Genomic DNA, 24,283 nt, shown 5'->3' with positions numbered 1-24,283 from the left:
GGCTCATCACCGACGATGACGACACTGCCTACAGAGATGAGGTCCACTGTCTGAAAGAATGGTGTAACTACAATACCCTTCTTCAAAAACACAACAGTGATATGTTTTAAACTTTACATTTTCTTGCATTTCTTGTTCATACATAAAATATATAAACATGATAGTTTGGATGATTTCATGTTGTCATATGAAAAGTGTTTTAAGTAACTGTAGCCAAAAAATAACAGCAATGTTGTACTAGGCATTTACTTTTAATACAAGGATTGATTGTGGCCTGGAAAAGAACCTTTTCAGGTGTTTTGAAATTTTTTTCATTTTGAGTCCATAGATGAATGGATTAAAAATAGGATGATACAGAACTACTTGTAATGTCATTACTATCCGTACAGTTTTTGGAAAATTTGTTTCCACCCGAGCTATGCTTACATCATACACAAAAAACACAGAAGCACTGATTAAAACTAAAAGATGGGGTAAACAAGTCTCTGCAGCTTTCTTCTGAATTTCTTTACATCTTTGATAAGAGACTATAAATATTTTTGTATAAGTGAAAACTATAAAGAGCATAGGAAGTACTGCAAGATCTAGTAAAGCAACCACACCAAAGATGGTAATTAATCTTGATCTTTCACACAGAAGAGTGTAAACTGCATTGTTACAAAATATTCCCTTTATATTAAAGTCACACAGTTTAATGTTAGCACTCCCTATTGCTTGGACTGCAATATGACAAGCAGGTACAAGCCAAGCTATGATCAGAAAAATACTCACAGTGGTTTTTCTCATGATAATATGATATTGCAGAGGTTTACATATTGCCACATATCTGTCATAGGCCATGGCAGCCAAGAGAAAGAACTCTGAACCACCTAGAGTGTAAAACATAAAAAACTGAAAGAGACAGGCTGAATATGTTGTGACTTGTTTTTCAGATAAAAAGTCAATCAGGAGTTTTGGGTAAATAGTTGTACTGTAAAGAACAGAGTTCAGTAATAAAGCTGCAATGAAAATGTACATAGGCTCATGAAGGTTTTTATGAATGCAGATTATGTACATAATAGTAGAATTAGTGCAGATTATTAGACTATATAATGCAAACATAATAAAAAAGAAAACATATCTGTACTTGTTAATGTCCACATACCAGTCCAGAGTTACATATGTAAAATTTAACTCTTGATCCATTATTGTCTTCAAAAACTATTTAATAAAAAAAATAAACTGAATAACCAGACTACATAAAACAATTTAAAAAACCAAACCAAACTAAACAAAATTACAGTAACATAAACCCTGTGTTGTGTGTCCTGTTCATAAAGATATCTGAACTTGAATTATATCTTTATCATTCATGAACCACATATACATAATGAATCATGTGAGTCTTGAGAAGGTTTTTATCAGGTTGATTCATTCTCCAGAGAGGAGGAGGTCTAAAATGGCATTGCTCAGCCTCTTATAGTTGACTGTACACGGTGTGTACAATTAATGTGTCCAGCCAATGAGTTCACTGTGGGCATTTAGGATTATCTGCTCTACCTTGTGTTTTATTTCAGTGCTGTACTGACCACACATACCTTGGAAATGCATCAGCTACTTTTATGTTTTTTGTCACAGTGAAGAGTTCCATACTCAGCACTTTTGCTTGTACTGGCTGCATCTGACTCTGGTCCACAAATGTCCAATGTGTGTTGCTTTTACACAGGTAAACCCACATTTTGTTAAGTTAATGGCCAGTCAGTCTACAAAGAGATGTTCAATAAAAGAATGATTGTGCAAGTACATTGTCCACCTAAACAGCATGACGTTCCAGATGACTAACTACAATTTTCAAAATCTTTTACAAAGTTTTGAATTCACTGTGGAGGACTATTCTCTTGCGTGCCTAAGTTACTGATCAATGCAATTAGTCCACTATTAGTCTTGTACATTGCCAAGCATTCCAGTATCCAGTATGTTTGGGAAATTGAGCCATAGGCTTTTTTGTAGCCTGTCTCTGCTTTGCTGGAGTTTCTCTTCACCCTAGCAGAACGAGCTGTGAACCATTATTTGGTGGTTTCAAGAGACTCAGTTATGAACATCTTGTTGTACCTCTTTTTGATCCCGGATCTGTCTCTCATGACCTGCTTTCTGCACCTGAGTTAACTAGTGAACATCCATCTAGGATTCCCTGATTTTAGCTTACAGCCTTCTTCTCCATGGGGGGCTTACTCTACGTGCATGCTTGACCCGAGTGCTTCTAGGATTACTGTGAAAGTGACGAATATGAGCTCATTGGTTTAGTGACACTGGCAGTAGAGATGATACATAGAGCACTTTTCACATCTGCAAAGGTGGGAAAATAGCATCTTGGTTTATCGTTATCTTGAGTCTAGGCACAGTCTTCATCCTCAGCTCAGAAAGTGCACTTGCTATTATAGGTCACTAGGCGTAATCTAGTTCAGTTTCACTGCTCTTTTCTGCCAGGGTTGGCTCATTGTTTAAAATGCTGCTTACTACTGTTCCCATTGCACTCTAGCCTGTGGAGCTCCAGCTTTTATAATAGCTGCTTTCACTCTCCCTATCTTTTCCAGCTCTGCCTTTAGTATTTCTCAAGCTTTAGTCTTCCTTTTTCCTGATTGAAGGAAAAAAATGTCCATCCCGGTTTTCCCTCCAAGGCACGAGCGATAAGCAGAGTTCTGTCCTTTCCTTCTAAGATTCCTAATTATTTAAAGTAACACTCAGGTATGCCATTCAGCGTGTTAGTACGAGCTCGGGAGCAGCTTGGGAGAACAAGAAAACAGAGACTGCTTTAGGTTGCCTTCCCAATCGACTCAAAGGTTTATTTAGTACATAACAGCTTATATAGAGGAAAAAAAGGTTCGTGTGTCAGCAAGTTCCGGTACAGACCAAATAAGGAAACGTCTTCCTGCCTTGTGAGCAGAGAAGTATCCTTTGTGTAGTTTATCTCTTCAGTTACAATTTATGATCATCCCAGCAAAATACACTCCTAGACATAGAATACAGAGTTCTTTCATTAGTGAATTCTGAAACAAACCACCTGGCCTTTAACGAGCCTTTTTCTAAGAGATAAAGAAAAAGGGAGGATGGGAGTAAGGAAGTGGTCTCGTCTCTGTGGTGTTTTCGACCTTGGGGTACCAGCCTGTGATTCTTACACATCAATTCTTGGGTCAGAGAGAAAGAGAAAAACAACTAGTAAATGGGCCTTATTGAGTAACAGTTTCATGTATGATATCACTATAAAACAATATCCTGTAAATGCTATCATGGTATCAAAATATCACAACAGTTCCCTCCTTTTATCATGAAATGATAACATAGTATAAAGACAGAATGTAGTAACATAATATAAAGACAAATCATAAACTTAAAACAAATCATAAATGTAACTAGTCCTTCGAGTAAGCTTAATATCAAAAATTCTGAGAGCGTATACATGGTATCACACAACAGACAATAATCATCGAAAACAAAATAATACATGCTGCAACGGTTACAAAGGCTACAATTAGTTCCTTCCATCTTCCAAACGTGTCCTGTAGCCACTTATGTAGCCACTGACCGTGACCTGCATTGGCAATTAGTTCTATCTTCAATGCTTCAAGTCTATTCATAGCTTGTGTGAATGAACCGTTAGGAGCGGTATTATTGGGAATGAAAGTACAGCATACATCAACGGTCACTAGACCACAGGTACCGGTCCAATTAACAGGTAAAGCTAATCTAAGGGTATTATTGCACATCCAATAACCGTTAGAGATTGCTCTAGTTAGGCGCGTGACCATGTGTGATTTAACTAACTCCCCCCAGTCAGTGTCATTTAATACACCGTCTGGGGGAACAATGATCGAGTCTCTGCTCGAACTTGAACTGTGTGTGTGTTCCTCCAGATATGATAAAACTTCAGCCACAGAGACAGCTAGCCATGTCTCATTACAGCGTGCACCTGGGGAGTCAGAGAAGAATGTATAGTTATCCTTTGTATAATCTATGTGTGTGTCTGGGCCAGTTAACTTTAGTCTGCGCAGACATATCATACTAGTATTAAAATGGAAAGGGATCTGTCCTAGGGGCAGTGAGGGCTTTAACCTATTCTTGGGGCGTTTCATTGGGGCGCAGGTCCCTGCGGTGTCATTAGATAACTTCAATAATTCGCCTAATGGAGTCTCAGGGTTAGTTGGTGTGTGTGTCTAAGTAGGCAGTCGAGAGGGCTCAGAGTCAACTGTAAAGCGTCTTTAAGGAGAGCATTATCTCCGCCGATTTCCTCTAGTCCCTCAGTGAGGGGGAAACCGGATATGGGGTATCCTACTATTACCTGTTCTGGATTAGCCTTTGAACAGACATAACAGTTACTGTTTCCTAAATCACGAGCGGCTGTTCTGGCATTTTCATACCAGGAGTTGACTCCTGCTCTATGGGGTGCATAAAATGGTTTATTAGTGGCGTCTATGTTGCTATTTACTGATTTTAGGGAACGTAATGAGTGCATTAAGTAGGTGTCTTGCAAAATAGAGCATGAGGTATCGTCAGCAAAATATGACCTGCAGAAATATGAACATGGTTGCAGTTTACAATACAAAATAGCAAAGAAAAATCCTAAGGTTAATGCGATAGATATGATAAATAACCTAAATATATAAGAAAAACAGTTCTTCAGTCGTCTCCTGGCCTGGTCCCAGGTTCGAGAGACACAGAATAAGCGTCGTATGATGACAATGGGCATTTCATTTTCTCCATTATCAGGATGGAATGAGTCTAGCTTTATCAGGTTAGACATCATGTGGTACTTTTGGCTTTCTGTTCCTGCTGGATGTTTGAGTACCTTGTTGTTGTTCAGGTGAAGCATCAAAGAGCTCTCTGAGTCTTGGCTCTTTCAGGCGTTGTGTGTTAATCAGTGATTGTGTGTGTATGTGGATTGAATTGGATCCTGGCGCTGGCCCGCCGGAGATGTCATCTGCTTGATCGACGCCTGAGATGGTCCGATTGGGCTGGTCTTAACCCTGCTGGCATGAATCCACTGAGGTTGTCCGTCTGTGAGGATGCTGGTTCTTCGTCACTGCCAGTACAGTCTGGGGCTGGAACACGCGCGGCCTCCCAAAGTGTCCTTGGTTTTAGCGACTTCACCAACACGCATCTCCTTGTCTCCACTGGTGGAACTGTGGAGGGGAAAGGCTGAGAGAGACAAACTTTCTGATAGTTATTATTCAGTGTTTCTACCAGATTGTAGACATAGTCGGACAATGCAATATCTACATCACCTTCTACTAGCGGTGCCCCTCTGGAAGCTGACCATGGTGTTGGAAATAGTCTTATTTCAAATGGAAATAATTTGGTTACTGCAGATGGAGTCATAATGTATGAAATGGAAAATCTGGTTGTGGTAAATGCTGATGTTTTGCTTTTGAGCTACCTACATTAGTTCGCGCACATGTTAGACAGGTTGCTAATATGCTTTTTACTGCATGTGATGTTTTCTCAATTACAAATCTTGATTTTATTGCCCCTATTACCCCTCTTTGTCCGACATGACTCACACAGTGAAAATGTCGGGCAAGGACTGGCATCAGGGAATATGGGAGGGCAATCAAACCCTTAAGATTTTGTATAAGCCATCTCTGTCATCTAAGGTACAGTCATTATTCTCCCAATAGGTGTAATCACATGCAGAGGCTTGCTCTTGTATGAATTTTAAATCAACATTTGTTTCTAAATAGTCTGGGAGTGTAACAAGTGGCAGCTGTAGGGGCACAGATAATACTTCCTGCGGAGGTGGGAGCTGTGATGCAGCTGCAGCCTTGGCTGTCACGTCTACTAGAGCATTACCTGTTGCTTCGTCTGTGTCAGCTGTACTGTGTCCTTTCGTTTTCACAACTGCAACGGCCGATGGTAGCTGTATAGCCTGCAAAAATCTTTGCACAAGATCAGAATTAGCAATCGGTTTTCCATCAGCAGATCTAAATCCTCTTTGTCTCCACAATGTGCCAAAGTCATGTACGACGCCAAATGCATAGCGGCTGTCTGTGTAAATCGTCACACGCCTATCCACATGGAGCTCACAGGCGCGTATTAAAGCCATGAGCTCTGCTTTTTGTGCTGAGTGAAATGGTAATGAGTGAGCCTCTAGTATGATGTCAGGCACTGTTACCACTGAATAGCCACAAAGAAATGAGTTGTCATTCGGCCTTGAACAGGACCCGTCCACATAAACCGTGGCTGAGTCTGGGATAGGTGTTTGCTCTAAATCTGGACGTGGTGCTGTGGATTCCTGTATACGTGTCATGCAGTCATGATCGTCAAGCCTGTCTGAGCCATCCTGTCGGTCATAAGAACACAGCATAGGATCAATAAATGTTCTGGCGAATCAGGTGTGCTGCTCGCTTTTATAGTGAGATTTGCATATGTTGTGTAGTTATGTTTGCTAGAATGGTCGTGACCTGGTGATTGGTGTGTAGAATAGTGTCATGTGAGAGTGTAAGCTTCTCGCAGTCCCTTATCATGATAGAGCAAGCTGCTACTGCCCTCAGGCAGGCCGGCATTCCCTGAACAATTCAGGCAGCACCTTTGAGTGGCGGAGGTCAGCACTCCCTTTAATGCATTGAAAGAGGCAGTCATTTCTGTGGACCACAGTATTCGAGGAGGCTTGTCTTTTTTACAACAGTCACGCAGAATGTGGTCATGAAAAGAACAGTCTGGTATCCACTGTCTGCAATAGTTCACCATGCCCAGGAAGGACAACATTTCCTTCTGTGTAGTGGGACGAGGGACAGAGGTCACAGCTTTGACCCTGTCTGCAGTCATGGAACGTTTTCCGTGAGACAGTGTGAATCCCAAATATTGAACAGAAGTCTGACAGTACTGCATTTTCTTTGCTGATGCTTTGTGGCCAGTCTTTTGGAGGTGCTGGAGAAGCATGTGTGTAGCAGTTTGACATAGTTTTTCACTTTCAGCACAGAGGAGGAGGTCATCCAGTACAGCCCTGGAGGAGTGAAGCTGTCCAGGGTAGCACGGACCACCATTGAGAAAGCAGCAGGGCTGTCTATCATGCCTTGAGGCAGACGAGTCCAAGTGTACTGCTTATTTCTATGTGTGAATGCAAATAACGGCTGTGTGTCTTCATGCACAGGTACTGAGAAAAAGGAGCGGAGCATAAATCCACCACGGTAAAATGTGTATGCAATGCATGTCAATATGCTGTGAACATCTGAAACGAGAGGTGGCAGAGGAATGTTGACTGCATTAATTTGCCTTAAGTCTTGTATGAAACGCCATACGCCAGGTTTGTTAGGCTTTGGCACAGGATTGACAGGAGTGTGGGCTTTATTACTCCTGTAGTCAATAAATCTCCTATCATGACATCTAGGGCTGAGGCTTTTTCGACAGAAATGGGACATTGCCTGACATATACTGGCTTGTTGTATTTAAGGTATAAAGTCAATATAAGGTAGGTTACATCTATGTGTCGACATATTTCGTAACCTATGTCTGAGTTATGTGACAAAATCACTGTTTGACCTTCACTTGTGTGAGCAGTTATCATGTTGTTGAACAGTGTGAGAGAAACAAAAGTGTGGCTTGTTGTATTTGTACACGTTTTTTTGGCACAGTGTGTGACATAGAGTACCGGACAAAAAGGATGTTGAGTTCATTCTCTGCTGAGGGTCCAGCTGACACAGAGGATGTTCCTTCTCCATCATGTCGATGCAAAGGGCAGAGAAAACATAAGCTGTTATCAGTGTCAGCAAACATTTCACCCTTTATGTTAAATGAAATACACAAATTCATTTTTGCTCTGGGTGTCTGCGGCTGCTGGAAAACTGAGCCACAATAAAAACACATATCTCTACTTTTATCCTTCCGTCCTCTGAAACTTCCTTGCTGTGCTGGAGCGGGTAATCCTGCATACATTAGTTTCTCACTTTCCTCTGAGCCTTCTACATCAAAATTCAACTTTATCTTAACACTTTTAGCTTTCGTGGTAGTATCTGCACTGGCCTTCAGTTTTACTGACCTGTTTTCTGGCGATAATCGTTCGGGATAGGGCTCCGGAAATAAATTAGAATGCATTGAACTTACAGTCCGTAAGTTGTAAACAAAGTCAGTCACATAAGCACTTCCGCATGTTCTGGATACGTGATCATGGACGTCTTCACCGATTCGCGGACGTAGGTTACACGTAACCGGAAATGGGAGTTGTACTGAGCCGTTATTTGAGACTTTATTTTGTATTTTATTAATTTTTGGTTTTACAGGTACTTTAGATTTTTTATCGGACCTGTCTGTGGTCTTTGAATAATTCTGACCCATGTTCAGTGATTTCCAGAGGGGTTTACACGCTAGGAGGATTTAGGTTAGTATTTTCGCTGCGGCACAGCTGAGGTCACTTTAAATTTATTGCTAGCAATTTTTGTTTGGGTGAGCAACTCTCACTTAACGAGCAACTTCTCGCTTAACAACAGGCAACTTCCTGTGTCACTTTTTGGTGAGCAACTTCTCACTTAACGAGCAACTTCTCGCTTAACGAGCAACTTCTCGCAAAACAACAGGCAACTTCCTGTGTCTTTCTGCTTTTAATTTACTGCTTTTAACCCTTGAGACCCGTGTTTTTTTTTTGTTTTTTTTTTTGGTTTTTTTTGTTTTTTTCAAAAGAAAAATTAAACAATTAATTATTATTTTTTTTTTTTACGTATAAATGTGTTGTGTCTTTCCACTCACTCCACTTGATTATAACTGATTTATTTATAACATTTTATATAAAAGAAAAACGAGAAGCACATTAATTCATAGTAATTTAACATAAAATTGTTTGATAGTGTTAATTTGGAAAGCCACAACTCTAGCGGGTCCACCAACACCACACAAGGGTTAATTTACTTTATTCGGGGACTGAGGAAGTCGTCAGTGTATCTCTCTGGATCACTAAGTGAAACTTCGTCAGCATATCCCGTTTTTTTTATGGATCGATCACTGAGAGAGGTATAATACGGTCTTTATATAAATATGAAAGACGCATATTTACCTTCTGTCAGTCCATCCCACTTCTGACGCCAAATTGAAGGAAAAAAATGTCCATCCCGGTTTTCCCTCCAAGGCACGAGCGATAAGCAGAGTTCTGTCCTTTCCTTCTAAGATTCCTAATTATTTAAAGTAACACTCAGGTATGCCATTCAGCGTGTTAGTACGAGCTCGGGAGCAGCTTGGGAGAACAAGAAAACAGAGACTGCTTTAGGTTGCCTTCCCAATCGACTCAAAGGTTTATTTAGTACATAACAGCTTATATAGAGGAAAAAAAGGTTCGTGTGTCAGCAAGTTCCAGTACAGACCAAATAAGGAAACGTCTTCCTGCCTTGTGAGCAGAGAAGTATCCTTTGTGTAGTTTATCTCTTCAGTTACAATTTATGATCATCCCAGCAAAATACACTCCTAGACATAGAATACAGAGTTCTTTCATTAGTGAATTCTGAAACAAACCACCTGGCCTTTAACGAGCCTTTTTCTAAGAGATAAAGAAAAAGGGAGGATGGGAGTAAGGAAGTGGTCTCGTCTCTGTGGTGTTTTCGACCTTGGGGTACCAGCCTGTGATTCTTACACATCAATTCTTGGGTCAGAGAGAAAGAGAAAAACAACTAGTAAATGGGCCTTATTGAGTAACAGTTTCATGTATGATATCACTATAAAACAATATCCTGTAAATGCTATCATGGTATCAAAATATCACAACACTGATGTTGATATCACTTGGTATAGCTACATCTGTCACTAAAGGCTTTTTACTTTGCCTTTCCACCCTCCGGTCATGTTCACCTCCTGCCCCTTACTTTAGTGTTCCCGGTCAAAATCGACTGGTCCGTTTTAGCTGCTCTTAAATTAACACAAAAAACATTTTTAACCACCAAATTCAGTTCAGTGGGTCGCTCACTGGGTTGTTCAGTGGGTTCCTTAGTAGTCGTTCAGTGGTTGTTTAGTGGGTAATTCAGTGGGTTGTTCAGTGGGTCTTTCATTTGGTTGTTCGGTGGGTCACTCAGTGGGTCGTTCAGTCAGTGAGTGAGTGAATGCATGCATTCCCATTCATATTCTATGGTGGTCACGTTTGACTGGGAACACCACAGGTGTAACAAGGTTGAATAAAACACTCAAAATTCAGTGAAAGAGGTATTCATCACTTTTATATGTTCAAGTGCATAGTGTGGAGGATATCATAAAGCTTTGAGACAATAAGGCCTTGAGACAATATTTATGAGTGTGTTAAGTCTTAAATCGGTCAGGTTTGACCCGAACACGACGAGAAGATTACTATGTCCGTTGGTTAAAAGCCAATAGTTTGTCTGTTTCTATTTGCAGTTCCTTCAGGATCTTAGCTTGGACATTCTCAATAACCTCTGGGGATGTACAGCGTGGGCCATTTATATGGATACACCGTAATAACATGGGTTATATGGTTGGTGATATTAAAGTTCTGTTTGTGGCACATTAGTATATGTGAGGGGGCAAACTCCTCAAGATGGATGGTGACGATGGTGGCCGTTTAGAAGCCGGCCATCTTGAATACAACTTTTGTTTTTTTTCAATAGGAAGAGGGCCATGTGACACATCAAACTTATTGGTAATGTCACAAGAAAAACAACGGTGTGCTTGGTTTCAACGTAACTTTATTCTTTCATGAGTTATTTACAAGTTTCTGACCACTTATAAAATGTGTTCAATGTGCTGCCTATTGTGTTGGATTGTCAATGCAAACCTCTTCTCCCACTCTTCACATACTTATAGCAACACCGCAGGAGAAATGCCAGCACAGGCATCCAGTATCCGTAGTTTCAGGTGCTGCACATTTCGTATCTTCACACCATAGACAATTGCCTTCAGATGACCCCAAAGACAAAAGTCTAAGGGGGTCAGATCGGGAGACCTTGGGGGCCATTCAACTGGCCTATGACGACCAATCTACTTTCCAGGAAACTGTTCATCTAGGAATGCTCGGACCTGGCACCCATAATGTGGTGGTGCGCCATCTTGCTGGAAAAACTCAGGGAACGTGCCAGCTTCAGTGCATAAAGAGGGAAACACATCATCATGTAGCAATTTCAAATATCCAGTGGCCTTGAGGTTACCATTGATGAAGAATGGACCCACTATCGTTGTATTCCATATACCACACCAAACCATCTCTTTTGTTGGTCCAACAGTCTTGGAGGGATCCATCCAATGTGGGTTAGTGTCAGACCAATAGCGGTGGTTTTGTTTGTTAACTTCACCATTCACATAAAAGTTTGCCTCATCACTGAACAAACTCTTCTGCGTGAAATGAGGTTCCTGTTCCAATTTTTGCTTTGCCCATTCTGCAAATTCTGTGCGCCGATCTGGGTCATCCTCGTTGAGATGCTGCAGTAGCTGGAGTTTGTAAGGGTGCCATTTGTGAGTAGCTAATATCCACCGAAGGGATGTTCGACTAATGCCACTCTCCAGTGACATGCGGCGAGTGCTACGCTGTGGGCTCTTGCTAAATGAAGCTAGGACAGCCACTGATGAAATGGCCACCATGGTCACCACCCACCTTGCCGAGTTTCCCCCCTCACATATACTAATGTGCCACAAACAGGACTTTAATATCACCAACCATTCCCATGTTATTATGGTGTATCCATATAAATGGCCCACCCTGTACAATGCCAATTCCAATGAAGTTGGGATGTTGTGTAAAACTTAAATAAAAACAGAATATAATGATTTGCAAATCCTTTTCAACCTCGAGTATATTCAGATGAATACACTACAAAGACTAATTATCTGATGTTCAACCTGATACACTTTATTGTTGTTTTGAAAATCTTCACTCATTTTGAATTTGATGCCTTCAACACATTCCAAAAAAGCTGCAACAGGGGCATGTTTACCACTGTATTATGTTACCTTTCCTTTTAACAACACCAATAAGCGTTTGGGAACAGAGGACACTAATTGTTGAAGCTGCATAGGTGGAATTTTTTCCCATTCTCCCATGTACAATTTCAGTTGCTCAACAGTCCGGGGTCTCAGTTATCGTATTGTAACACATGCAGAATGTCCTTCTGAAGTAAGCAAGGACGTCCCTGAAATAGACCTTACTTGGATGGGAGCATATGTTGGGGAATTAGGGGTTGGGCAGAGTGGCAACCAGTGGCAACCATAGATAATCCTTCTGACCCTGCAACAAAATAATTCTTAAACATTCTTCACTGTTTGGATTTTATCCAGCACGTCACGCAGCCGACTCACAACAGAGGACACACTCTGGACCTGGTCATCACCCATGGGCTGTCCACCAGCGTGTCCTCTGTTGTTGACTTGGCTGTCTCTGACCACTACTGTGTGTTTTTTAACATCACCGGTTTTATTCAGCGGAAGACCTCGGTGCGAACTGTGAGGAGGCGCTATCTAACCTCTGTAGTGGCTGCAAATTTTACCAGGGTTTTAGACGAATGCCCCCCTGTGATTTTACCTGCACCCTGCGATTTGATTTTTAGTTATTTTAACAGCAAACTGAAGAAAAGCCTTGACTCCGTTGCTCCACTCACCACCAAAAAGATTAACGTAAAACATGCATCACCCTGGAGAAACGAAGAAGTCAAAAAACTCAAAAGAAATTGCAGGGCAGCAGAAAGGAGATGGAGGAAAAATAAAAATAATATCAACCATCAAATATTTTCCGAGCAACTTAAAATGTACAATAATACATTAAGGAAGTCAAGAAATTCATACTTCGCCAAAATAATCAGTATTAACAAAAATAATCCCAAGGTCCTCTTTTCCACCATAGATCATTTATTTAACCCTGATTTTAAAAGCTCCAAAAGAACCCCCACAGACTCGCTCTGTGAGCAGTTTGCAGACCACTTCAGGGGAAAGATCAGCGCCATCAGATCTGATATTTTATCTAATCGCAATATGATTGTAAACACATCTGAGGGCTCGATTGTACCTGAGGAGACACTGGACAGCTTTGTCCTGGTTAATGCTGAGAACTTTCAGAAGGTTTTCTCCACAGTGAGACCCACCACATGTCTTTTAGATCCAATTCCTTCTTCACTCTTTAAAACACTTTATGGATTTTTTGAGGCTGAGCTTTTATACATGATGAATTGCTCTCTTCAGTTGGGTGTCTTCCCTGCTGCCTTTAAAACGGCGGTGGTGAGGCCCCTTCTGAAGAAGAGCAATTTGGATTGTAATGATTTTAATAACTACAGACCTGTATCCAACTTACCATTTTTAAGTAAAGTCTTAGAAAAACTTGTTTTTACTCAGATTACTGATTTTCTCAATGATAGACAGATCCTGGAGATATTCCAGTCTGGATTTAGGGTGAACCACAGCACAGAGACTGCTCTCCTAAAGGTTCTAAATGATCTTAGATGTAACTGGGACTCCCAAAAGCTCTCAGTCCTGGTGCTACTGGATCTAAGCGCAGCCTTTGATACAGTAGACCACGCTATTCTTTTAAACAGACTGAAACACATGGTGGGCCTCTCTGGTGCTGTACATAACTGGTTCACTTCCTATCTCTCTGACAGAACTTTTATGGTGAGTATGGATACATGCTCCTCTAAGATCCATAAAATGACATGTGGTGTGCCTCAAGGGTCGGTTCTAGGCCCTGTACTTTTTAATTTGTATATGTTGCCTCTCGGCAGTGTCATCAGGAGGCATGGAGTGAACTTCCACAGTTACGCTGATGACACGCAGCTGTACATCTCCGTGTCTCCTGATGACACCAGACCAATGGATGCCCTTTTTAACTGTATCTTGGATATAAGATCTTGGATGGCAGAAAACTTTTTACAGCTTAACCAGGACAAAACTGAAGTTTTAATTGTCGGTCCTGAGGCTCAGAGAGAGAAACTCTTGTCTAAATTAGAGGCATTTTCACTATGTCCTTCGCTACAAGTGAAAAACCTGGGTGTTATTTTTGACTCTGAGCTTGGTTTTATCCCACATGTTAAACATGTAACCAAAATTGGATTTTATCATCTAAAAAATATAGCCAGAGTCCGCCCTATTCTCTCTCGGGCCAACACGGAGATGCTGATGTATGCTTTTATTACCAGTCGCATTGATTACTGTAATGCCCTGCTCTCTGGTCTTCCTAAGAAGAATATTTCAACTTTACAACTCTTGCAAAACTCGGCAGCTCGTGTGCTGACGAAGACCAGAGGGCGGGCCCACATTACACCGGTTTTAGAATCGCTGCACTGGCTCCCCGTGTGTTTCAGGATCGATTTTAAAGTTCTTTTTTTGGTTTTTAAATGTCTTAATGGTCTTGGGCCTTCTTATCTCTCAGATCTGCTTTTACCATACGAACCCTCGCGGACCCTGAGGTCCTCTGGTACTGGCCTTTTGATTGTCCCTAAAGTCAGGACACATACTCACGGAGAGGCAGCTTTTCAGTGGTATGGTACTCGTCTGTGGAACAGCCTGCCGGAGGAGCTCAGGGCCGCAGAGAACGTACATGTTTTTAAGAACAGGCTCAAGACCCACCTTTTTAATTTAGCTTTTACTTAGCGTTTATTTATTTTTTATGCTTATTTATTCTATCCTGTTATTCTATTATTAATTTAGGATTTACCTAATATTTCTTGATTTTATTCTTATTCATTTTTTAATCTTCTTACTCTATTTATGTCATGGTCCTGCGACCATGACTCAGTGACTTTATGTTTATGTTCTTATTGTTATTACTTTCATTATTATTCATGGCTGTTTTGGGATGGTTTGTGTTTGGGATTTTAGACACTGGGTTCTGGGTTTGTGCTCCCTCTGTTGGTCCCTGGTGTTAGTGTTCCCCTGTCTCGTCAGGTTAATCAGGTCCAGCTGTTTCCCCCATCTGTGTGTGATTTCCCAGTGTCTCTTTGTGTATTTATAGCGTGTGATTTCCTCTGCTCCTCGTCGCGTCGTCTGTGTTCCTACCTGGTGTAATCCTCTGCGTGTTCTCCCTGCTGTTCTCCCTTCATGTTCAGGTTTGCCACTCCTCTGTGTAGTTTATCCCAGTTTAGTTTCGTCCTTAGTTCTGTTTGCCATCTCCACTTTGTGTTTGTTATTAACAATAAATCACCCTCACATCTGAATAAGTGCTGCGTTTTGGGTCCTCCTTCCACTCTCCACACGGCCGCTGCCCCGGACCGTGACAGTACGACGCGACCACAACATGGACCCAGCAGCGCTTAATCCATCCAGGGAACTACGGGAAAATCTCATCGATGCCACACAGGAGCTGATCGACCTGTGGCTGGAAAGCCCGGGTGGCACGTCCCAGCGCGCTGTAGAGAGGCGGCTACAGCGTCTGGTGACCAGTCTCCCATGGCTTCTGGGCTCGCTTTGTTCGTGGGAGCGGGAGTTCCTCCTTCTGGACCTCGGTCTTCACCCCCCCGTCTGCTTTTACTTCCGAGCAGTCCGAGGCGGTGAGCGAGCGACATGTTCTGGCTTCCCCAGATTCCGAGACTCTGTTTTCTGGGGCTATCCAGAGCGGGATGGGAGACTGTTCGGATCGCTTACCCACCTTCGTGGTAACGGACCCTTCGCAAGTGGGCGTGTACAGACCCTCTGTGAAACCGAGAGACTGTTTCTCTGCCGCTCCTTCTGAGCCAGGACTCTATCACCATTCTCCGGCTCAGTTCTGTGTCCAGCCACAAGCTTCCCAGTCTGTAGCTCAACCATTAGCCTCCCTTAAGCCACAATTTTCACACTATTTTTCCACCGCCGTTTCTGAGCAGGGAGACAAACTGTTACATTACGGACCTGTTCCTCAACAGCTGGCAACATTAGTGACTGTTACTCACTCCGGGGCTTCCCCAGAGGCGGGGTTGCTGCCCTCAGCTTACTCTGGACCCCTGGTGGCCAAGATGCCAGCTGTGAACTGCACCGGGCTGTCACTGCCTGAGCAGGGTCAGTGCTCTGCGCAGCTGCAGCCCTCCGTATGTGTGCCAGAGGCCCACGTGCCTACTGGTTTTGTTTCACATGTGCCAGAGGCCCACGTGCCTACTGGTTTTGTTTCATGTGTGCCAGAGGCCCACGTGCCTACTGGTTTTGTTTCATGTGTGCCAGAGGCCCACGTGCCTGCTGGTTTTGTTTCATGTGTGCCGGGGGCCCCGGTGCCCACTGGTTCTGCGGCTGTTTTCGCTGGGGGGCCCGAGGAGCCTGTCCAGCCTCCTGTTTCGCCTGCTGGGGGGCCCGAGAAACCCGTCCAGCCTCCTGTTTCGCCTGCTGGGGGGCCCGAGGAGCTCGTCCAGCCTCCTGTTTCGCCTGCTGGGGGGCCCGGGGAGCCCGTCCAGCCTCCTGCTTCGCCTGCTGGGGGGCCCGAGGAGCCCGTCCAGCCTCATGCCACACTGACTGCCACGTCGGCTGGGGGGCCCGAGGAGCCCGTCCGGCCTCCTGCTTCTTCAGCTGGGGGGCCCGAGGAGCTCGTCCAGCCTCATGCCACACCTGCTGCCACGTCGGCTGGGGGGCCCAAGGATCCCGTCCGGCCACCTGCGGCTGCTTCTCCACCTGTGGCTGCTTCTCCACCTGTGGCTGCAGCGCCGCCTCCTGCAGTACCATCACCTGCAGCGCTACCACCTGCTACTGCCACGCCTCAGCCTGACGCTTCAGCCTCGCCTGATTCTGGTCCAGCTTCATCCTCACCTGGCCCAGCTTCAGCTACAGCTTCATCATCGCCTGGCCCGGCTTCATCCACGCCTGGTCCAGCTTCATCCACGCCTGGTCCAGTTTCATCCACGCCTGGTCCGGTTTCATCCTTGGCTTCAGCCTCGCCTGATTCTGGTCCAGCTTCATCCTCACCTGGCCCAGCTTCAGCTACAGCTTCATCATCGCCTGGCCCGGCTTCATCCTCGCCTGATTCTGGTCCAGCTTCATCCTCGCCTGGCCCGGTTTCATCCTCGCCTGGCCCGGTTTCATCCACGCCTGGCCCGGTTTCATCCACGCCTGGTCCGGCTTCATCCACGCCTGGTCCGGCTTCATCCTTGGCTTCAGCCTCACCTGATTCTGGTCCAGCTTCATCCTCACCTGGCCCGGCTCCAGCTTCAGCTCCAGCTTCAGCGTCAGCCACGCCTGGCCCAGTTTCATCCTCGCCTGATTCTGGTCCAGCTTCATCCTCACCTGGCCCAGCTTCAGCTACAGCGTCAATTTCGCCTGGCCCAGCTTCAGCTGCAGCTTCTTCATCGCCTGGCCCGGTTTCATCCTCGCCTGGCCCGGTTTCATCCTCGCCTGGCCCGGTTTCATCTTCATCTTCGTCTGGTCCATCATCAGCATCATCAGCATCGTCTGGTCCAGCCTCCGTGTCTCCATCGTCTGGTCCAGCCTCCGTGTCTGCATCCTCGCCTGGTCCAGCCTCCGTGTCTGCATCCTCGCCTGGTCCAGCCTCCGTGTCTGCATCCTCGTCTGGTCCAGCCTTTGTGTCTGCATCATCATCTCCGCCTGCTGCGGTCCCGGCTTCCGTGCCCTCAGCCTCGCCTGGCCCAGCCTCGTTTGGGTCTGGAGCTAAACGGCCGTTTTCTGGACCGCTGGCTAGGCTACTGGCCGAGCGCCGTCGCCTGACTGGCCGCCGTTGCCTTCCGCACGGCCGGCCCCCGGACCGCCATCGCCTGAGTGGCCGCCGTTGCCTTCCGCACGGCCGGCCCCCGGACCGCCATCGCCTGTGTGGCCGCCGCTGCCTTCCGCACGGCCGGCCTCCTGAACTCTTTACGCGCCGCCGTTGCCTTCCGCACGGCCGGCCTCCTGAACTCTTTACGCGCCGCCGTTGCCTTCCGCACGGCCGGCCTCCTGAACTCTTTACGCGCCGCCGCTGCCTTCTTCGTGGACGGCCTTCTGAACTGTGCTTTGGACTCTGCTCCCCTGTGGGTTTTGTGTTCATCTTTGTTTTGGGACTCTGGGGCCTCCGTCCGTGGTCGTGGTCCGGTCCCTCCGTCCTGGGCCCCCTGCCGCCCGCCCGGATCTGGTGGTGTGTTTCTGTGGCTGTCGGGGGCCAGCCCTTGAGGGGGGGGTACTGTCATGGTCCTGCGACCATGACTCAGTGACTTTATGTTTATGTACTTATTGTTATTACTTTCATTATTATTCGTGGCTGTTTTGGGATGGTTTGTGTTTGGGATTTTAGACACTGGGTTCTGGGTTTGTGCTCCCTCTGTTGGTCCCTGGTGTTAGTGTTCCCCTGTCTCGTCAGGTTAATCAGGTCCAGCTGTTTCCCCCATCTGTGTGTGATTTCCCAGTGTCTCTTTGTGTATTTATAGCGTGTGATTTCCTCTGCTCCTCGTCGCGTCGTCTGTGTTCCTACCTGGTGTAATCCTCTGCGTGTTCTCCCTGCTGTTCTCCCTTCATGTTCAGGTTTGCCACTCCTCTGTGTAGTTTATCCCAGTTTAGTTTCGTCCTTAGTTCTGTTTGCCATCTCCACTTTGTGTTTGTTATTAACAATAAATCACCCTCACATCTGAATAAGTGCTGCGTTTTGGGTCCTCCTTCCACTCTCCACACGGCCGCTGCCCCGGACCGTGACAATTTATATTTATATTTATATTGTATCCTGTTCTTATTTATTTTATCATTTTACCCTGTATACATCGTATTGCGTCATATCTCCAGTGTTTCCTCGGAGGGCGCTCTCTGCACCGGGGCTGTTATTGACCGTGGCTGCTGGGTTTCTGGGGGTCCTCTCAGCCTGGTTGGGGGGCTCCTTTGCCTCCCTCCGGCTGTGTGCCCAGCCCGGAGGCTGCGGTCTGTGACCGGCTCCCGGTGCAGACGGCTCTCTGTTATAATGTTTCCTCACTTGGCTCATGCGAGCCTAGCCCAATTTTTACTCTTTAAGTGTGCGCGTGTGTGTATGTGTGTGTGGGTGGGGGTGGGGGGATATATGTGTATTGAGAGTGTGGGGAGTGAGTTGGAGGGTGGGGTGGGCTGCTTTTAACTATGTAAAGCACTTTGTGCTACATTTTTTCTGTATGAAAAGTGCTTTATAAATAAAGATTGATTGATTGATTGATTGATTGTGTATTGTGGTGTGATGTATATGCAAATGCCAGCCGAGAGCTGCAGCCGCAGAATGAATAAGGATGGCTCTGAATAACAACCTGTGGACCTGTCGTGTCTCAACCACACCACAGTGGTGCCAAAATCCCGGGACGCGGTACGATGGGGAACAAACCAGAGCCAGGAAAGGGGGGAGCTGGCCCAAATGGTGGCCGAAATGGCAGCCACCCAGCTGGAGCAGGTGACGGAGGCATGGCGCCAGCAGGAATAGTTGCGGGACCAGGCTGACCGCCATCTGGGGCAAATCGCAGAGCTGCAATGATGCTCCAGGCGTGGTCCACACTGCTGCCGCTAACCCCACAGGTGGAACCTGGTGGTGGGGAAGCGGTGGAGGAGCCGTGTGGGGCACTTCGGCAGCCAGAGGTGGTGGATGAGGCGCATGGGGGTGCACGCTAGCCAGAGGAGGGGGAACAGCCGGCTGAAGGGCTACTTCTGTCGGGAGCAGTGGAGTGGTGGAGGAGAAGCTCCAACCAGAAGTGAACGAGGGGCAAGAGGGCCCGTGCCTGTTGGAGGGGGATGAGCCGCCGTATGAAAGGCTGCTCCAGCCGGGAGCAGTGGAGGAACCGTGTGGGGAGACAGAGGTCCCTGTGCCAGGGGAGCCTGCTCGACCTGGGTCCAAGGTCAAGGCGCGAGCTGCTCCAGAGCGACGGATGACGGCCCCAGCCGGCCATGAGCAGGGTTGTGCCGGCTATATTATAAAGACTCTGGTGTTTCCATGTGCATTGTGTTTAGTTTCACGTCCCCTGTGGTGTTATTATGTTCATTTGTATCAGCTGTTTTCCACGTGTTTCCACTTCCCCTCATCTCCTCCTATGTGTATTTTGTCTGTGCGTTTTCATTCATTCCTTATCTGTTTTTCTGGTTTGTATCCATGTCTTGCCATATTTCCAGGTTTATAAATTCATGGCAGGTTTTCGTGTTTCAAGTTTCTCATGTCAGGTTTCTATGTTCACGTTCACATTGCAGGGGTTTTTTATGTTTAGACTTAGCTCTCCTAGTTTAGGTTATGGTTTAGTTTGGCATTTGCCTTTTTAAAACTGTTTTATCACCCTAGAATAATGTTTACTCTTTCTGTGTCAGCACTTGGGTCCTCCTTCTCACTTCTACACAGTCATCTTCTCCACTAACTGTGAAAGAAGATTTGCAAAACTACAATGAAGTTTATCAGTTTTAACATTAGATATCATGTCTTTGTAGTGTATTCAATCAAATCAGTGCACCTTAGTATTCAGTATTAGGTCATGAAATCATTTTGGCCTTACTACTGGAGGCCTTGGCCTTACTAAGGGAGATTACTCTTTAATTTCTGCATTCCCCTTATTCTACTAGTGTACTTCTAGTGCATTGTTAACACTGTCAAAGCATCAAGATTTTGGTTTCAAACCTACATGAGGCCTGTGTGGCCTGTAAGTCCAAAATACAGTACAAGTTAGGCTAAGTTAAAGGTTAATTCTTAATTGGCTGAAGATGAAGAGGTGGGAGTGAAATGCCAAACTTAGTTTGGCTTATTCACATGGGCCTCTATGGCTAATGCTCTTTACTCTTAAGGAATCTTAAATCAAAATTAACCTGCAACAAAATGTTTGTGCTCTACGGATGCTGAAACTATTGATTACTAAATAGCAGGTAAAAACACTGAAAGTATCATGAAGAAATAACTTTTGTTATTTGTAAATAAAACATAAATAAACATAAAACAGTTCTTATTTAGTGGTAGTATATTTCCTCCACAAAAACATCTTGAAACTCCACACAATGCTTATTTAGTTTGAGTTACAGTAAGAATATTGCTGTATACAGTTAACTGATAAAGAAAATTCTCTTGGAGGTTTAACATAATACCTGTCACTTTAATTTATACTACTGGAGTTAGTAGATTTTTTACTCTTGAGTTCTTGTAATTCAAAATATAAAGCATAACATATTTATGTTACAATAAACATGTACCAGAGAAATCGTGATCAAAAAACAGGGAAAAACAGGTTTAAATTCTGCAGATTAAATTTATAACAATGATGCAAAAAACGCAGAATAAATCAATTTCAAGACTTTAATATTTAACAAAACTATTTTTAAAATAGCTTAAGAATCTTAACAATTCAGAATTAATGCATCAAATTTTTTCTTTTTTTTGGCAGGGGGTGGAGAAAGCAAGCTTTTCAGGTGTTTAAAAATTTCCTTCATTTTAAGCCCATATACAAATGGATTGAACAAAGGATGATACAAAGCTAGTTGTAATGTCATTATTAAGCGTACAGTTTTTGGAAAATCTGATTCCACTCGGGCTATAACGACATCATAGCAACCTAAACAGGAAAAGGTAATTAAAACTGTAAGGTGGGGTAAACAGGTCTCTGCAGCTTTCTTCCTAATTTCTTTACAACTTCGATAAGACATTAAGAATATTTTTGTGTATGTGTAAAGTATGAATAACAGAGGGAGTATTCCAAGATCTAGCAAACAAACCAAAGCAAAGGCAGCAAATAATTCTGATCTTACACACTGAAAAGTATAAATTCTGTTGTTACAAAATGTTTCATTTAAATAAAAGGAACACAATTTAGCTTTAGCACTCCCTATTGCTTGGATTGTCATATAAAAGCAGGCACAAGCAAAGCTATGAACAGGAAAATACTCACAGTCTTTTTTTCTCATGATGGTTGGATATTGAAGAGATTTGCATATAGCCACATATCTGTCATAGGCCATGGCTGCCAAGAGAAAAAACTCTGAGCAAGCTAGACTGTAAAACAGAAAATACTGAAAAAGACATGCCGAATAGGATATGACCTGTTTTTCAGATAAAAAGTCATTGAGATATTTAGGGTAAACAGCTGTAGAGTAAAGAGCACCTTTTTTTGCACCATTTGTGTCTGTTACGCAACCATTACAATCTCTGGAAAAATAGGCCTAAATTCCATCAGTTTATGACTTTCCCCATCAGGGGAAATAAAACATTGGATGACTGCTACAGCAACATCAGAAATCGCTTTTCAGCTGAACCAAAATCCCACTTTGGAAAGTCTGATCACAGTAATCCGGGTCAAACCAGTTTACAACAAAAGGCTAAAGACAAAGCCCTACCTGAACTGAAAGTGTGAAAGCTAGCCTGCAGGGACGCTTAGAGGCCACAGACTGGAGCACTTTCAAAGAGGCCCCACAGGCAAAAACTATGAATACACAGAGACTGTGAGTGACTACATTAGCTGGTGCATGTCCATAGACGCCCCTCCCAGGACAGTGCATATGTTCCGCAACCGAAAACCCAGGTTTAATTGTGACGTAAAACAGAAAAATCAGGAAGCGAGAAGACAGAATGAAACCCCAACTTTGAGGCAGCAAGCCAAAGGGAAACAAGGATACCGACCCCAGCCTGCCGCCTCTCACCCATGGCAACTGCAGCCTGTGACAGAGGTCCTCTTCAGGGGACTGGTTCCAGAGCACAAGCCATGCGTTGAGGTGACCCACACTATATCTAGCCAGTACCTCTCAAACTCATGCACTAAGTCAGGCTCTTTCCCCACCAGAGAGGTGACAGTCCATGTCCCAATTGCTAGTCTAGGTAGCCGGGAATCGGTCCGCAAGGCCCTCTGCTCCTGGCTGCCATCAGGCAGACATTGCACACAACCCCTACAGTGCCTCCTGCCAGTGGTGGGCCTACAGAAGGATGGGCCCATGTCCCTTTTTTGGGCTGTGCCCGGCCGGTCCCCATGGACTAAGGCCCAGCCACGAGATGCTTGCCCTCAGGCATGGGCCAGACATGGCTCCAGAGCAGGGCCCCGGTAACTCTGTCCCGGGCAGGATGAACTGTTGCCTTAATTTTCTACTCATAGGGGTCCTTTGAATTGCTAGTTGTCTGGTCCCTCATCCAGGACCGATTTGCCATGGGAGACCCTACCAGGGGCCAAAAGCCCCCCAACAACATAGCCCCTGGGATCCCTGGGACACACAAACCCCTCCACCAAGATAACGTCTGTAGCCAATTCACGGAAGGGTAGCCCCAGTGTTCAACAGCTAAATTCAGCTGGCTCCAAGTCTTAAAAAAAACCTGTTAAAATATTTAACTGCACTGTCTGAATTTAGTTTTTAGGAACACCATAAATAGGGCTAAAACAAACCAATTTATGTGCAGTGCATAGAGATGTGCTGAAAAATCTCACTTTGGTCATTTTACTGACAAGTTATAAAACATGATATAACTACAATGTTGAATATTGAGGAGACAAACAGGACAAAAAAAGAACAAGACTACAGAGAAGATTAATTTATTTAGTGAAACATGATTTCCTGTGACAACCCCACAGCTGCAATGTATCCAGTGTCACCCTGAAGTTATTGAGGTTAAAGCAGTACTTATGATACAGTTACAATGTCTCCAGTGTAACTCAGCTGTTAACCCATGAGGTCTATTTTAAAGCTTCTTATGCATGATATTATTCTAATATTAAATGTACAGAGTGTGTCTTTCACAAATCCAAACTGGAAGCTGGATCCATACAAGATGGGCCATAGAACTGAAGACTTGGCCTCCTATTCTACTTTTAAAGACTCCAGGAACCACATGTAAGCCTGCAGTCTGAAAGGGAAGTGCTCAGAGTTTGTATGTGAAGGAAATTATTTTAAATTAAATTCTGGATTTGACTGGGAGCCAGTTAAGAAGAACTAATAGCAGAGAAATATGGTCTGCGAACTGGACAGTACGCACTACCAGACTGGATGGTCCCGGATTGATATGTTCACACTATTAACAAAAGCTCTTATCTCTGCTAAATTCTACACACACAGGTTATTGAATTTATAGCATTTACTCACAAGGAATTTAATTGCTCCTGTAAAATTAAATTATTTGCTTGGATTAAGTTTTTCCTAGTGTGTGACTTATAATAGAAAAATAATTCCATAATCCTGTTCCTTCTAGTACAATGGAGCAGATACCAGTCCTGCTGGAGGTATTGAACTACATGTGCAACTAGTTTCCAGGTATTGTCTAATGCTACCAGTAGTGATACTGCCTGTAGGCAAAATCAAAACTAGTGAAAAAATCACCACCTTGTCGTGGTGGAGGTGTTTGTGTGTCCCAGAGATCCCAGGGGCTATGTTGTCTGGAGGCTTTTGTCCCCTGGTACGGTATCCCATGGCAAATTGGTCCTGGATGAGGGACCAGACATAGAGCAATTTAGAAAACCCCTATAACAAGACCATCAAGGGAACAGTTCACCCTGCCCAGGAAAGGGTTACCGGG

At 44.4% G+C, this 24,283-nt stretch overlaps 2 protein-coding genes across 2 annotated transcripts; both read right to left on the bottom strand.

Annotated features, from left to right (window-relative positions):
- Positions 1 to 237: 237 nt before the first annotated feature.
- LOC146615746 (olfactory receptor 13C2-like) lies at positions 238 to 3,483 on the bottom strand. Its single transcript, XM_085373833.1, has 2 exons — positions 3,472 to 3,483; positions 238 to 1,191 (listed from the first exon to the last, which is right to left on the bottom strand). Exons 1-2 carry the CDS (start codon positions 3,481 to 3,483, stop codon positions 238 to 240), a joined length of 966 nt encoding a protein of 321 aa, XP_085229959.1.
- A 17,649-nt stretch (positions 3,484 to 21,132) lies between these two features.
- LOC146615745 (olfactory receptor 6N2-like) lies at positions 21,133 to 22,432 on the bottom strand. Its single transcript, XM_085373827.1, has 2 exons — positions 22,429 to 22,432; positions 21,133 to 21,914 (listed from the first exon to the last, which is right to left on the bottom strand). Exons 1-2 carry the CDS (start codon positions 22,430 to 22,432, stop codon positions 21,133 to 21,135), a joined length of 786 nt encoding a protein of 261 aa, XP_085229953.1.
- Positions 22,433 to 24,283: the final 1,851 nt, after the last annotated feature.

This window comes from Diplotaxodon limnothrissa, linkage group LG16, assembly GCF_057381915.1.
Source record: "Diplotaxodon limnothrissa isolate DT_005_m linkage group LG16, D_limnothrissa_male_GT1.1, whole genome shotgun sequence".
NCBI lineage: Eukaryota > Metazoa > Chordata > Actinopteri > Cichliformes > Cichlidae > Diplotaxodon > Diplotaxodon limnothrissa.
This window is presented reverse-complemented; position numbering and strand designations above follow the sequence as displayed.